Source organism: Taeniopygia guttata, chromosome Z (assembly GCF_048771995.1).
Source record: "Taeniopygia guttata chromosome Z, bTaeGut7.mat, whole genome shotgun sequence".
Taxonomy (NCBI): Eukaryota; Metazoa; Chordata; class Aves; order Passeriformes; family Estrildidae; genus Taeniopygia; species Taeniopygia guttata.
In genome coordinates, this window is record NC_133063.1 from 27,008,282 (window position 1) to 27,023,154 (window position 14,873).

Sequence of the window (14,873 nt, forward strand, 5' to 3'; positions counted from 1 at the left end):
GCCATTTCTTTTTTTATTTCCTTTATGTTGATTTGGATCATTTTCTATCTTGTGGCTTCTTTCCTCCATTGTGCTTTCTCCTTTTGGCTGGCTGGTAGAACTGACCTCGAACTTTACAGCATCAGCAGTGCTTTTCAAGATTTTATTTTATCTCCCACCAGTTGGAGTCAAAGTATTAATTATAGTTGTAATTTATATAATACAAGTAGAGTAGCATATAGTTTGTTTCCCTTTCCCTTTTAGCCAGGAATAATATTGACATAATCATGCAGAAAATACTTGAAAAAGAAGTCAAGAGTTTTCTGCATTCATTCAGCTTCCTCTATTGTTGGGAGCTTCAAAAGTGCCATGTAAGAGGTCTTTGAAAAACCCACCCTTCAGAAGAACAGCTCAAATTGAAAACATTTTGTTAATTCATAAAAACAGTGTAAAGTTCCAAAAGCTTTCTCCATTTGCTTTGCTGAATTCTCAGTGAACTTGACAGGGTATGACAGAGAACAGAATTTTCTCTGATGCTGTGAAAGTCCTAATGTAAGCATCTTAGAGGTATAAAAAAGGTGAAATAACTGCACTGGTTTTTTCCATCTTGTTTTTCATGACCAGTAGCAGCTCTTCCACTCTAAATCCTCTCCTAACACTGAGAAGTTCCAGGAGGCAGAGAAGCAGCTGTACTTCTAGTTGGAATAGTATCTGAGAGTGATGTTAAATGGGGGGAGCAGCTTATGAGACACATCTACAGAGAACTGCTGCTTATTGCTGCTTATTTTCATGGAAACTGAAGTGCTGCCTGCTGTAGTTGTAGCAACCCTTCAGGTTCTGTGCTGGGAGAACTTAAAGACTGCTAAAACCTGAATTCTCATGGAGCAGTGATACCAAATTAGTAATCCCACATGAAGCATCACTTCAGAAAACAAAATGACTATATTAAATTAAACAAGTCACCCTCGGGTTATGCATTATGTTGTTTATGCAGCATTGATGGTTCCTAAGTTATTTTCTTGCTTCCAGCATCTATTGGGCATGACAAAACAGATTGAATGACACACTGTGTCACATTCTGAATACCCTACATTTCCTAAGAGGAACTTAATCACGTGTTTACGTAGCTGAAAGTAATCCCTCCAGTTTCTGCTACCAATTCTTTGACATCCAGAGGAAGAATTAGTTAGTCCTTTCACATTTGCAAGTCCTCAAAAGTTAAAATACTTTTTATAAGGATTGCATTAATTGTGCTTTTGCAAATTTTATTCCACAGCCTGGACACAACTGGTGCCTGGGCACTCAAGGTGGTAAAAAGGGAAGCCACGCAGAATTGCACTCTGTCCAGAGATTAGGCACTAGGGCTGTGTGACAAGAGAATGGGCAGGTGAGAGGCAAAAAAGCTTCCTCAACGAGCTTTCCCCAAGCACCATCTAGTAGTTTCCCCTTCAGTGTGTCTTAAGGACTTTAGGAATTTCTGCCAGCCACATCCTTCTGACTGAAGAATTACTGCTGTCCTGTGATAGTGCTCCAGTTACCTGCCAAATTATGGTAATTGTTTGTTACTTCTTTTCAATCATTTTTATTGTAAACCTTGTCATCCTTGAATCTGTTTCAACGTGACTGTTTGATCAAGTCTGGAAATTTATGTCATTTTGTTCATGTTTACAAACATTTAGCACTCTTAGATGTGTGTAGTTTTCCAGTCTCACATTCAAGGGGAGGGATCCTCTAATTTAATTTTCCATTTGCAGGCAGGCCAAGCCACTTGTATAGGATATGGAATAAATGTTTGAATCATCAAAATTAGCTTGAAATATTTTAAAGCAGGAAATAAGTCAGATTCTTTTAAATACAAATTTTAAAATTATTTCTTCTTTATTCAGTGTGGAAGATTAATTACCTTCTCAAATCATGTCTGTGATTCATTATCAAAATAGTCAGGGGAAATTTGTACTTTTGCTGTATGCTGTGTAATTGTTCCTTAATGACTTACAGGAATTATTCATAATGTGTTTGTGTGCTTTATTAAAGGTTCATTTGCTCAGAACTGCTGCAGCCAGGGAAGGATGCAAAAGTTAAGGGATGGGAAATAATACTGGGCAAACTTGTATGCAGCTTTCTGTCTTCTGGCTAAGTGTTGGTTTTGTCATCTCTGTTAATGAGCAATATGAAAACATCAGAAGGAAGAACAGTACTCACAGAAAGCATTAGAAAGAAAATAATAAACTTGTATTAAAAAAAGAAATGGCTTTTCTGTTTATTCCTACTAGCCAGATTTTGCTGAAAATTTTTAGTATATATTTTGAGGAGTATTGTAGACATGAGCATTATTTTAGTATATTCATAAGATTTAGAATTATATAAAATTCAGTTCTTGAAGGATTGATAAAGTAGTATGTGAAATTTTAAATAATTATTTTCCTTGGTAGTCTGCATATATTATTAGTTATTACTCAGGTATGCAGTATGCTTATGATACCCATTTAAAATATATTTAACGGCTGTAAATACAGCTTGTCTATAACATTTGTGGAAAATACTGGTTTAAAATATTTTAGACGCTCACAGAAATGGCTTATTTTGTGTGCTTTACCCATAGTTTTGCTATGGGTGACAAAGCAAATAAAAGGACAGTGCAAAGGTGAAGATTCTCAATTCAGTAATTCAGGATTGAGGGTTGTACATGTTTCTTTGGCAGACCTTTTCTTAAATGCTGTTTGCACAATACAAAGTATATTTTTGAAAGAAGCAGGGTACAAGTTAACACACCACTAATAACTGGTTTTGCTTTCACAAAAGGTCTCTTAGCGTTGGAGTTTTAGAGTAGTGATTTTTAGAGAATTATGTATATTTTTCTCTCTCATAGATAAGGACCTGAAATGCTTAGCACAGATGATTGGATAGGTTGATTAGCCAGGGCCAGGGAACTGAACTCAAATGGTGCCTTCTTTAAACCTCCGGATGGGAATAAGGTGTTAATGATGAAAAACTTCCTCCTTCTGCTTTTAATAGATCTCTGTTGCTTGCGGAGCTTGAGAAGGAAGAGAAGGAAAAGGACTGGTATTATGCCCAACTTCAGAACCTGACTAAAAGGATTGATAGTCTCCCCCTTACTGAAAATGTAAGTACCTTCTGAGTGCTTGGTGAGATGTCGTGTGCTACAGTCTCTGTTTAGATGCTGTGTGTATTTCATTAATTTGGTGGCATTCTCTACTGTCACTTTAGTTCAACATTTTTTTTCATTCAGTATGTAATGATAACTTAGCTTAAATGATGCATTTCCTATAGAATTCTACACATCAAAATTCATACATATCAGTATAAATGTCAATGAAAACAGAGGAACATTGAGAAGTCATTATGACAAATTAATTGCATGTCAGTACACTTCCTTAACTCTCTTCTCCCCTGTAAAGTGATTCTATAGCTTATGCTGGTATTGCTGTAAAGTTTTACCGTGGCATCTCCAAAACATTTACATTCAAGTCACTGTTATCTGGGATAATAATGTCTGATATCCCACATAATGTAGGATTTCCTGTTAGATGTCAGCAACATGGATGTATTTGAAGTGCATCCTTCACACATAGAGTTGGGAAGGTGTGGTTGAAAGAGTCACACCTGATGAAGAATCAGTCAGCCTTCTGGAAACGGAAACAGACAGCAGAAGCACTTCTTTGGTGGGCAGAACTAACACTGAGTCATGGCCAAGCTTAGCAGAGCGCCAGAACCAAGGGAGAAGGCGTGAAAAAGGTTTTGAGGAACTTCAGCCCATTCTCAAAGCACTGTCAGCTCTGTGTCAATCTGTTGTAGATTTTAAGGTTGTCTTCTTCCATAGATAATGGAATTTAGGATTAGAATGCACTACTTAACATCTACACTAAAGACCTTTTGTGGCAATTTATATCCATTACTGCCTAGGTCAGACACAGCGAACTGACAGGTCCCATTTGGTTCTTGCAGATGATTGTCTTGTTTTGACTTTCTGAATTGACCTTGGTGAAGTCTTCTGGAAAGACTGCTCTTGGAGACCTATTTATTTACAGACTGAGTAATTGACCAAGGCCAGTGAAGGGCTTTGCTTCTGCCTCAAAATATCTTTTAGTTCAAAAGTCCTCCCTTAGGCTGTATTGCTGCTCTTGGGTTTAACACTTGTGCTCTTTTCACAGGGAGTGCAGTAGCTTAATACTTTTGAATATTTTTGAAAATGCCAATTCACATGGCACACATCACAATTTTGTTGGTATCAGCCAGATATTCCTGTAGGGAATTATAATTTCTCAGTGCTTATTTATTATATTCAGCAATTTGACAAAACTCAGGTATAGTCTGCTGGTTGAAATCATTGCATTCTTGTTTTTCTAATGCAGTCATGTTTTAAGAGAGTATTACTATGTTTTATGAAATTTATTATAGAAAAGTAATGGTTCTGCTTTTTGTTCTGAGAAATACATTGTTTACGTCAATACTATTTGCTAAATACCTTCCCTGTACTCTGGTTTCAGTTCTCCTTGCAAACAGATATGACCAGAAGGCAGCTGGAGTATGAGGCCAGGCAAATCAGAGCTGCAATGGAAGAACAGCTGGGCACTTGTCAGGACATGGAGAAGCGAGCACAGGTAGAGTTTGCCTTCCACCATTAAAAGCAAGGAAAAAAGTTTTCCTGCAGATTTATTAAATTATTGGTAATTGTATCTTTAAACTGTATGTAAACAGGGCGTTTAGTTAGCCTTTCAAATACAAAAATAGAATCAGGACATAAGAAATAATAGGGCAAGAAGTACACTCATCTGCCTGTTGTAAATAATCCTTTTGATTCAGCAGATGTAGACAATTTATCCAAGATAAAATACTTTTTAATTATCATTTCCTTACAATTTACTACCATTTTAACTTCAGAAAAGCCACTGTATTTACAACTGCTTTATTTTGCATCTTTTTTGCTGTGTTTTTTCATGCTTCTGAGTTTAGAATAAAATCCAGCTACTGTTAAGTTTCCTTAGCCAGAAAAGATTTATCAGGGGATAATATTTTCAGACAAGATGTTCAAGTAAAATGTAATTCACATACATATCTGGGAGTTGTTTGCTCTCACCAAGAGTTGTTTTGCATTCATGATGACGATATGTACATACCTAATCACATGGCCCACCGTTTGGAAGTATAAATCAGAATGCAATCATGTACAAATCATAAATTAAATAATCAGTTGGTTGCTGGTTATAAAAAATAATCCTCCATTTCAGGAAAGCAACAATTTGAATTATTTATTACCATTTATTTCTAGATGTATTAAATAACCAACTTAGTAAGATTTGAGGGTTTTATGGTGAATGTGATGATTATCAGCATTTTCAGTAGAAAATCTTTTTAGGCATTATCTCCCTTGCTAGGTTGACTCAACACAACATCTTGCTACATGAGAAACATCTCTAATTTGGTTTTACATTTAAGTTAAAGCAACTGTACTTATTACAAGAGGTAATTAGAATAGTTGTTTTAAAGTGAGTAATCTAGTGGACTTTTCAGAAAACTCTGACGGTTGAAAGTATTTAGCCATAGAGATACCCTGCAGCTGTCGGGTTACGTGTGCAGGGCTGTGCAGGGGTTTGGCTGATGTTCTCAGGCAGGCCCAGGTTCAGTCTGCTTGGGGAGTCACTGGCTGTGGTCTGGGAGCTGTAGGGCAGTTACTGAGGTTTATCAGCAGGGCTGATGCCCTGCACAGTTTCAGCTGTGCAATTTCTAAAAGTCTGTCCCCAGTGAAGGTCCTGCACAGCAAAACTCCTGGGAAAGCTCTGCTGCTGTTAACAGGCTTAAGTTAGAGGAAGACGAATTAAGCTAAACAGGCAGGCTAGGCTGCTGGCAGCATCCTAAATGCACTTGGGCAGGGATTAAAAGAAATTATTCAGACACACAACTTGGCTGTAGTCATATCACTACGTGGAAGTAATCAAGTTGACCCTGAATTTGCTTCTTCCTTGATTTTTGAAGGGTTTTAATTTTGGTGGGGGGAAGAATGCTGCCAAGATCATGTTGAAATATATTATGGGCTTCTGAATTAATGTTTGACATGGAGTCTGTCACAGCTGTTTCACTCTCTCTCTGTATGTGCGTAACACTTATATGCAGAAATTACAGTGCCTATTATATAAAGATTATTATATATAATAATATATATATTATAAAGTGATTATATAAAGATTATTGAATACAAAGTAACTGCTTCTGCATGTGCTTCTTGTGAATTTATCTGGTATTCCTCTTGATTTCATTCTGCCAAGGACCAATGCCAAAAATGTGTAGAAGCTCACTGATGTGCAAATACATAAGAGCAATTTGTGCATTATTTCACTGTGATCTTTAAATGTGCAAAATGAAACATTTGTATTTGGCAAGGATATTCAACTTGGTAGTTTTACCATTTTCTTTCTGCTCAGTATTTTCTTTCCACCCAGACTGATTGGGATGCACGATACTGTTCAAAATGCAGGCTGAAGGGAGGGAACATTTCAGCCACATAAAGGTTGGCATTGCAGACATCTTGAATTAAGAGTCCCAGAGATTATTCTGTGAGAGAGTTGATAACCTGCAGTTGCCCAGGTTGCACTTTTGCACTTTTCTGTAGCTGCCCTTTCTCGTGAACCTTTAAACAATGGCTTTCTCCCATTTTTTGTGCGGCATGATTTGGCTTTGTTTCCTTCTGAAGCAAATTAACTTAGCAGCTCACTGTTGATGTCTTCTATGAAGATTGTTCACAAGCACATGCCCAGCAGTTATTCAGAAAGATGGATAAGAAGGCTGTTGGCAAATTATTTCAGCTAGTTTAATGGTTTAAACTAACTTCTAAACTTGTAGCTATTCTCTGAAGCCAGTAACTTCACATAGTAGTGCTTACTTGAAAAAAAAAAGGAAAAAAGCATTAATGATGTTTTATTTTTACTTTTCTTATTTCTTCAAAGGTTGTAGCCAATGTATGTAGTAATAAGTAATAGCAAACTTAGTTTCTGTAAGATATATTTTAAAATACTTGAATTCTAAGACTGAATTCATGTTCACATAGAATTTATTTTTCCTTCAAGTCAGACCAAAAAGGATCTATTTTTTGGAGGTTAAGAGTTCCTTAAAATCTTACGTTAAATTACCATTCTTAAAAGAATTTATCCCAAGATCTCTAAAAGTTTGCTAAAACAGCAGACCACTAAAGATAAAAGAAATTTAGATCCTGGAGTTTCACACAGATAAAGATTTCAGTACTGTTACATTTATATGATGGTCTTGTATGTATACCAAACCATTAATGCATTTGTCTATTCTTTATGTTTATTTTGGAAAAAAAACCAACCAGACAAAAAAGGCAGACAACATTTAAAAAACAAAATGTTATTCCTTATTTTTTCTTTCTATATAGTGATTATTTTTATGTCACTGTGAGTGTGGAGGAATTTTATTTTTGTTTTGTTAGACACATTTCTGGGACAGTAAAAGCCAAATAATTCATAACTTCAAAGCTAAAGTTACTTTCTGCAAATATTTTATGTTAATAAAAATTACAAGTAAATATAATAATAAATAGGAGTGTAGTTGAACAAATAGAAATCAAAGGTGATATTGCTCAAGTAGGTTCCAAAGTTAAAAATGTCGTTGCTTGTTCCATTGTTTTGCCCATTTGCCATTAGACTCTACCTCTTTGTGGAAAGAAATGCATCCCTTTTTTCTGTTTCTACAGTGTTTGGCACAAAGTACGGTCCTGGTTAGTGGAACTCCCCAGTTTCCCTGTACTAGAAGAAAATTAATTAGAAGAATGATCTGATGTTTAAATCCCTGAACTGAAATTGGAAAGGGTGGATAGAATTCCTGTCCCTTTGGAGGACTCAGTTAGTAATACTTGACAAATCATTGAATATTTAATTGTTTCCATCTGCACAACTTTTTTTCCCTGTGTTTAGGTGCATATATGAAGATATTCAGATATTCTTGATGCCCCTTATTGGCTATGTTGGTGGTTACACAGAAAGAAACTCAATTTATGGGAAATTTTGGGGAGACCTGTGTCTTTTGAGTGCTTAAAAGGGGATCTGTAAGAAACTTTTTATCGGGGAATAGTCATAGGAGAAGGAGTGATGGCTTAAAATTAATGGAGAGTTGATTCAGATTAGGTACAAGATAGAAATGTTCTGTAGTGGGAGTGGTGAAACACTGGAAGAGGTTGTCAAGAGGCAGCAAGGACCTCATCCCTGGAAGCATTCAAGGTCAAAGAGGGCTTTCAGCAACCTGACTTGCTTGAAGATGTTCCTGCCCTTGGCAGGGGCTTCGGAGTAAATTATCTTCCAAAGTCCCTTCCAACCCTGACTATTCTATAACCGTATAAAATTCCAGTAATTCTTAAGGACAATGAGAGAAGTATTTTATCAGTCATGTGTCTGGTCACCAATGTATAGATATTCCCAGAAATATTTTTCTATTATCTTTCTAATACTTACAAACTTCTTGAACCAGGAGCAAAGGGTGGGATAAAATATCTGTTTGCCTCTGCGCTGAAGCTTTTATGTTTTCCGATACTTTGTTTTACAAAATCAAATCAAATTTATAGCTTAAAGTCACAGCTTTCCAGCTCTACTAAATGTTGATGCTTATGGTATTTTCCCCACAGTGCTTCTGATGTGTGTTTCAGTAATTCATATTTTGTGATAAGACTTTAGTTTTAGTTTCAAAATTTTCTAGATAGCATTGTGTTTCTATTGCATGTGCATCTTCTGGCATTAGCACCTTTTGAAAGTCCATCTTATTTCCATTTTCAGGTTATAAATATGTCAAATAAGGTTAGTTACAATGATGATCTTTGCAGTGTCCATTAGATTGCTTTTCTAGTATAGCATTGTAAATGTTAATCAAGTAAAGGCATCAGAACATTTTTCAACAATATGCCCATTTCACAAATCTATCCATAACACAAAAAATATTACTTTAATGAGTTTAATCAGTTTGGTCTTCTGCCTACATTTAAAGTCAAATGTGAATTTATTAAATTATCAAGGTCATACACTTACTGTTTTACAGACTGATAATGCATCCTGTGCTTCACTGTACAATTTGTGTGGAGTACGTGTATCCTGTTACATTTGGAGTCCCTTAACATTCCCTTTTCTAACCGCAGAACGGTTGCAGTGGGAAATGAGTAGCAACATGTCTGTAAAAGACTGATTCAGAGATGTCTGTAAAATCCCAGATAAACCAAAGAAGCAGTATGTAGATTTTTTTATATCTATATATAGATACTTAGCCTGTTAAAATCTTTGAGATTTGTAGGAGAGGAAAATCTCCGAGGTTGGACATAAGTAAAATCCTCAAATCAATATAGCAACTGAATGTAATAGAAATCTGTCAGGGTCTCATACCTTCAAAGCCACTCTGCAAATGAAAATATCTCTCAGATCTCTGTAAGGCAAGTAAAATTCTGATATTTGGGATGAAAGTGAAATAATTTGAATTAAATGTCAGTTTCAGAAACAGGAATATTGTACATGTCAAAGGGAGCATTTTTTAATAGTTAAATGGGTGCTGTGTGACGACCTATTACATCCAAACAAGTATTCAATGTTATTAAAACTCCAACTACTCCCTTCTGTTTTGAATGCTTGCAATCATCCCTTTCATTACAAAGAACACTTGAATTACTGCATGTAGTACCTGCTGCATGTACCTACTGAAGCAGGTTTGTTTCTTAGTCAGCAGTATCTGCCAAGAACTCTTCATGCTGTCACTCTGTACAGTAAGTAAAAGGAGTTTTTGAACAAAATCAAATGTGAAAATCCATTCATTTCAGGCAAGGGTGGCCAGAATTCAACAAATAGAGAAGGACATTCTTCGTATACGACAGCTCCTGCAATCACAAGCAGCTGAAGCAGAGGTTAGTGAGCAATAACTTGCCTATTTTTATTGTGGTATGTATATTTTCTCTAAAAACCCCAAAGTACTTGAATAAATGGTAGGCAGGATTATTCTCATCAGCTGTTGATGTCACAGTTAATCAAGTAGTCAATATTCTTAGACTGTTACTTGCTCTGTTTCTAAAGAACTGAGAATGGAATACTTGGATTAGTCCTCATACTACTGCAGAGCTTCTATCAATAATCATATGTAAGTTAAAAGTTTACCTTGAAATTCCATTTAAAATGTCAATATGCGACGTGCTTATGAAGGCTGTGTCCTGGTTTTATAAATAATTAAAACAATTAGTTGTACATGGCTTTGTAATTATGAATCTGTGATAAGCAGCTTCATGGTTTGCTTGTCTTTTAAAAGAGATAAGATGTAAAAAAAGGCTGAATAGAGCTTCTGTCAGACTTCATTATAGAAGCCTGGTATATTTTAGTGTTTAAGTACAGGGTTCTATATTAAGAAATGCAGGATGTTTCCTGTAAATTACAAAGTCCATAGCAGTAACTGCCATTGGCAAAAAGTGTTCTTGTGGAAATTCATTTAGAATGTCAGCTCCATTTCTTGTAATGGTAAATTAAATTGTGTGTTTGATGTGAACATTTTATTACTTGCTTTCACCCAAAATAGCTACAGAAAAAGCTCAGAATATCATATGAATCACTAAAGTGTGTATATTTTTCCATTTTGTAAATGCAAATTTTCCACTTGTTTCATAGTTCCAAGATTTGGGGGAAAATCAATTCTTATAAGCGATGCAGACTGTAGTGTGTGAAATTAAAGTTGCCTGGTCTATTGACATAAGTCAGTCCAGGTGTTTATAGATATTGACAGGATCTCCCTGAGCCTTCTCTTTCTCCAGCTGAACAGTCTCAGTTCTCTCAGCCTCTCTGTGTGTGAGAGATGCTCAGGACCCTTAAGGACTCCTGTAGCCTGCAGAGGACTTGTTTCAGTGAATCCATCGTAAATTCAGCTGTATTGTGCTGGGCAGGCCTGAACAGGACTTTGGATGTTGAGTGGAGAGGATGAGCCATCTCCCTGGCCCTGCTGGCGGTATGCCACTCACTGCAGCACAGGATATTGCTGGAATTTTTGCCACAAGGCCTTTGAAAGGATGGCCCAGCAGGACCCCCAGGTGCTTCCCAGCCGGACAGCTCAGGCCTGTGCTGGTGGCTGGAGTTGTTCCCTCACAGGTGCAGAGCATTGCACTCCCCTTGTTGAACAGCTTGAGCTTCCCCTCAGCCCATTCAGGTCCCTTTGGAAGGCAGCTGAACCCTGTGCTGTATCAGCTTCTCCACCTTGGGGAGGGTGCACTGAGTCCCAGCATGCAGATGCTGGACAATATTGAACTCTGTTTGCTTCCAGCTGTAGTATGCTACTGATTGCACCCCAGCGATTCCCGCAGTTCTCAGTCCACATCCCTATCCCTGACCACCTGCTTGCTCTCTGAGCAGCAGTGCAGGGACATGCTGCAGAGCAGCACTTGGCCGTGCCCATTGCCCAGCACAGGCCTGGGAGCTTTCCCAGCAAGGCAGCTCTGCTGCACCTTGTTCTTCCTTGCATGCCTGTGACCAAGGACATTCTCTTATCTCAGCTGTGTGCATTGCCCTTGTGTTCCCACCAGTCAGGGCTCCTGCTTGCCAGCCCTACCTTCTGTCCCCTGTTATTTCTGGTGTAATGCTCTCCCTGCCTGGTTGACCAGCCTCTCAACAGATAGATGCTCCATATAGTCAGATGGAGTGTTTATCTTTTACTCTGGTAGAAAAAAAAGAGCATCATTTTGAACTTACCTGAGCTGAGGGACTAAACAGTGTTGAGATGCTACTACAGAAAAAAGGTTTTGTCATAGTTTTTCACTTCTTCCACCAAATTATTTGGCTGCCTCATACACTGAAGGTCTGATATATTGAAATTTTCATATTATGTGTCTTATCTGGGAAACGTTTTGATATCTGGTTGCATAGTTACCCATTTTAGGACAGACTTACTAGCGTGCTGATGGTGGTAAAGGAGACAGTCACTAGACACACCCTAATACTTTACAGTGTGTTTTAGTCATTTCCAAGTGACCATCTCCTACAAATTCTGAAATTGTCTGGTGGTTTAGTCACACTGCAAAGTCCATATAACTGAATAATACAAACATGAGACATTTTTTCTATTTTTATCCTGTGCCTGATAAAGTATATTTCTTTAAGAAGAAATCTATGCAGTAGTGGGAAAATGCTGGAAAATTCTTTTAACCTTAGCCCAATAGTGTTTGATCCCTGTATTTGTCGTTAATACTTAGTTTTGTACCATACAGTGCTTAGTACAAATGCCAAAGATTAGCCTTGTGTTAACTCCCTACATCTGTGACTAATAAGTTGTGTTCCAGCTAATGATTCCTTATTTACTTATATCAGTAATTATTATGTACTAGCTGATATGTTAGTTTTGAAAACAAAGATTGTTTGTGACAGCACAGACTAATAAGAGAAGTACTTTATGGCCTGATCACATAAATTTGAGATACTCTCAAGTAGAAAAGAGTCAACAGAAGGTCTGAAACATATCCAGATAAGTCCATGGATATAATTAGCATATATCCATGTATTCAGGAAATGTGATGAATATATATTTATTTCAGGAGTATACTCTGGTCTGTTGGTCTGTTACTGTGCATGCTTCAAGGAGAATTTCCCATGCATTAAGCACTGGTAATAAAGAAACATTGGCTTTTGGACCTGGTAAATTGTTTATAGAGTTTATTTCTTGGTTTCTGGCGCCAGTAACCAAATTGAACGTGCTCCTTCTGTTATAAAGATCTGGTAACAACAATAATAATTATCCCAGCTTGTCTGCTGATACAGTAAGTGCTGTGGTGATGCAAGTCACTGTGGAACCCAAGTGCAATATATCTTGAAGAGTAAGACCAAATATAATGCTGCAGCTAAAATCAGCTTTTGGAAATGAATGAGCAGAGAAAATTCTCACATACATTTTATCACATTTTTAAGGTTTCGTAAATTGCTAAGTCTTGTGAATTATTCTAGAAAAAAATCAAAGTAAGTGGTGTGGTCTTCTTCCACTGTAGGGTTAGACCTGTCCAGAAAGAATTTTCAGTTGTTAGGTACAATATGAAATTATTCGAAAGGAAAAAGGAAATTTTTGGCAGTAGTGGTACAGGCCCTTCTTTCATAGTATCTATAACTTGAAAATGCTTCCATTGCACAGTGTTGCCATAGATAAAATGTAAAGGATTTTTTTCTTCCTGAGGTTATGCTCAGCAGGTTTTAAACAGGAGCATTCTCAATTATTTGACTCACAAGACTTTCTTTTGTCTTCTAATCAACTGTAACAAAATTATTTCTTACAGTTTCTTAGTTTCATTTGTTGCATTTTCCATTTTCTTATATATGTCTTATTTATACATGTATGTCTGTTGTGTTTAATATGGAGTAATGGCGATTCCTAATGAATATGGAAGTGCTCTGGCATCTCACGTTGACAAAGCATTAGGTAAAATTATGTGTAATTGGCTTTCTTAGTGGAAATAGTCAAGGTCTACTATAATTCTCTACTAATAAATACATGGAAATTAATAACTGATAATGATAATTCTTGCTGACTTTAGAAGCACTTAGAAAACTGTGGCAAGTGCGATGGAAGGAGGAGCTCCATGTCCCTGTAATCAGCACATACAGTCTCCCACAATTTTGCTGCAAGAGCAGACAAATGAACTCTGTCAAACTGACTTTCATGGTCTGATGCCAAAATTTAGCAATGGCAGAGATTACAAACCCAGCTTAGGCCTCCTCAAAAGTCATGCCTCTAAACGGGTGGTGCAGTTTAACCCAGGGGACTAGACTGCCATTCTCTGGCAGCTGTGCCTCACGAAGGGTTTACAGAGCCTGCTGCTGTTCACTTGCTCTGGTTCTTTGCTGATATGGTTGGTAGCTTGTGTATTTTCTTCCATAGGTCCTGTGTTCAGTGTTGAAAGGCACCATGAAGGAGGGACGTATTTTCAGTGGTGATATTGCCTTTCTAACCAATCTGTTAGATGAATATTAATTTATTTACAGTAATACTGTATCTATACAAATATATGTTTACATTATCCACGTGCATGGATATGTGCTATTTTCATATATAAGGAATAAATATGTTTAATAATGTTATACATTTTATTAATATAATACATATTTATAGACATACTCCATTTTCAATTAATAACCTGCTTTCTGATGCCTGTGTTGTTATTAACTCCTTTGTGCCAGTCTGCATGAAGAGGACAGCTCACTTCAAATTACTTCAGTGGCTGAAGTGGTAGGGAGTCTTCACTGAGAACTCACAGATTGGATGTTCATCTCCAGCTGATGACTCATGGGACAGTAGTTCTGCATTTCAAATCAGATAAACCCTGCTAGTAACTGTTAAAAACTGCCTTGCAAATTAGTTTGTGTGTTGAGTTGACTACATTTTGTATTGGCATGTTCTTGAAAGTGCTTAGGGGGAATGGGAAGGCATCTCATTCATAAATAGCACGTAGCAAACAAATGTATGTTTATAGAAGCAGAAAGTGTTAAAGGAGAGCGGAAACTTTTCTTGTCAGGGAATGAAATATCTGTAAATCTGATATGGATGCAGCAGAGCTATTTAATAGACACACCCCATTTTCACTACCCTGTCCCAACCCCCAGGAGTGTTCTTGGAAAAGGAGTATTGTTTCCTCTCAGGTGACCCAGCAGGTCAGAGCCTTGCTAATGAACCATTCAGATTTTCACCTCTAGGCATGTCCAGTACTGCTTTCTTTGTGCTTTCCAGTCATTTAGTGACTGGAAAAATCTGTCTCAATTTTGTCAAACCCATAATTACACTTTATTCAAGATTGAAGTGTGTTGTGAGACAGGAATTCAGCATTATACTGAATTCACCTCATGTACAGCAAGGCCTGATCTTGACTGGGTGCCCCA

The 14,873-nt window shown here is 37.1% G+C and overlaps 1 protein-coding gene across 7 annotated transcripts in view; it reads left to right on the forward strand.

Moving 5' to 3' along the window:
• Nucleotides 1-14,873, forward strand: part of APC (APC regulator of WNT signaling pathway) — an 89,179-nt gene that overhangs the window by 52,383 nt on the left and 21,923 nt on the right. For 5 of the 7 annotated variants that reach the window (XM_041711266.2, XM_030258020.4, XM_030258021.4 and 2 more), the window contains exons 5-7: nucleotides 2,995-3,103; nucleotides 4,488-4,601; nucleotides 9,806-9,889. In XM_041711266.2, the coding sequence (XP_041567200.1) occupies nucleotides 2,995-3,103; nucleotides 4,488-4,601; nucleotides 9,806-9,889 (307 nt within the window). The remainder of the gene's footprint in view (nucleotides 1-2,994; nucleotides 3,104-4,487; nucleotides 4,602-9,805; nucleotides 9,890-14,873) is intronic. The other 2 variants (XM_072922453.1, XM_072922454.1) reach the window with 1 other exon arrangement.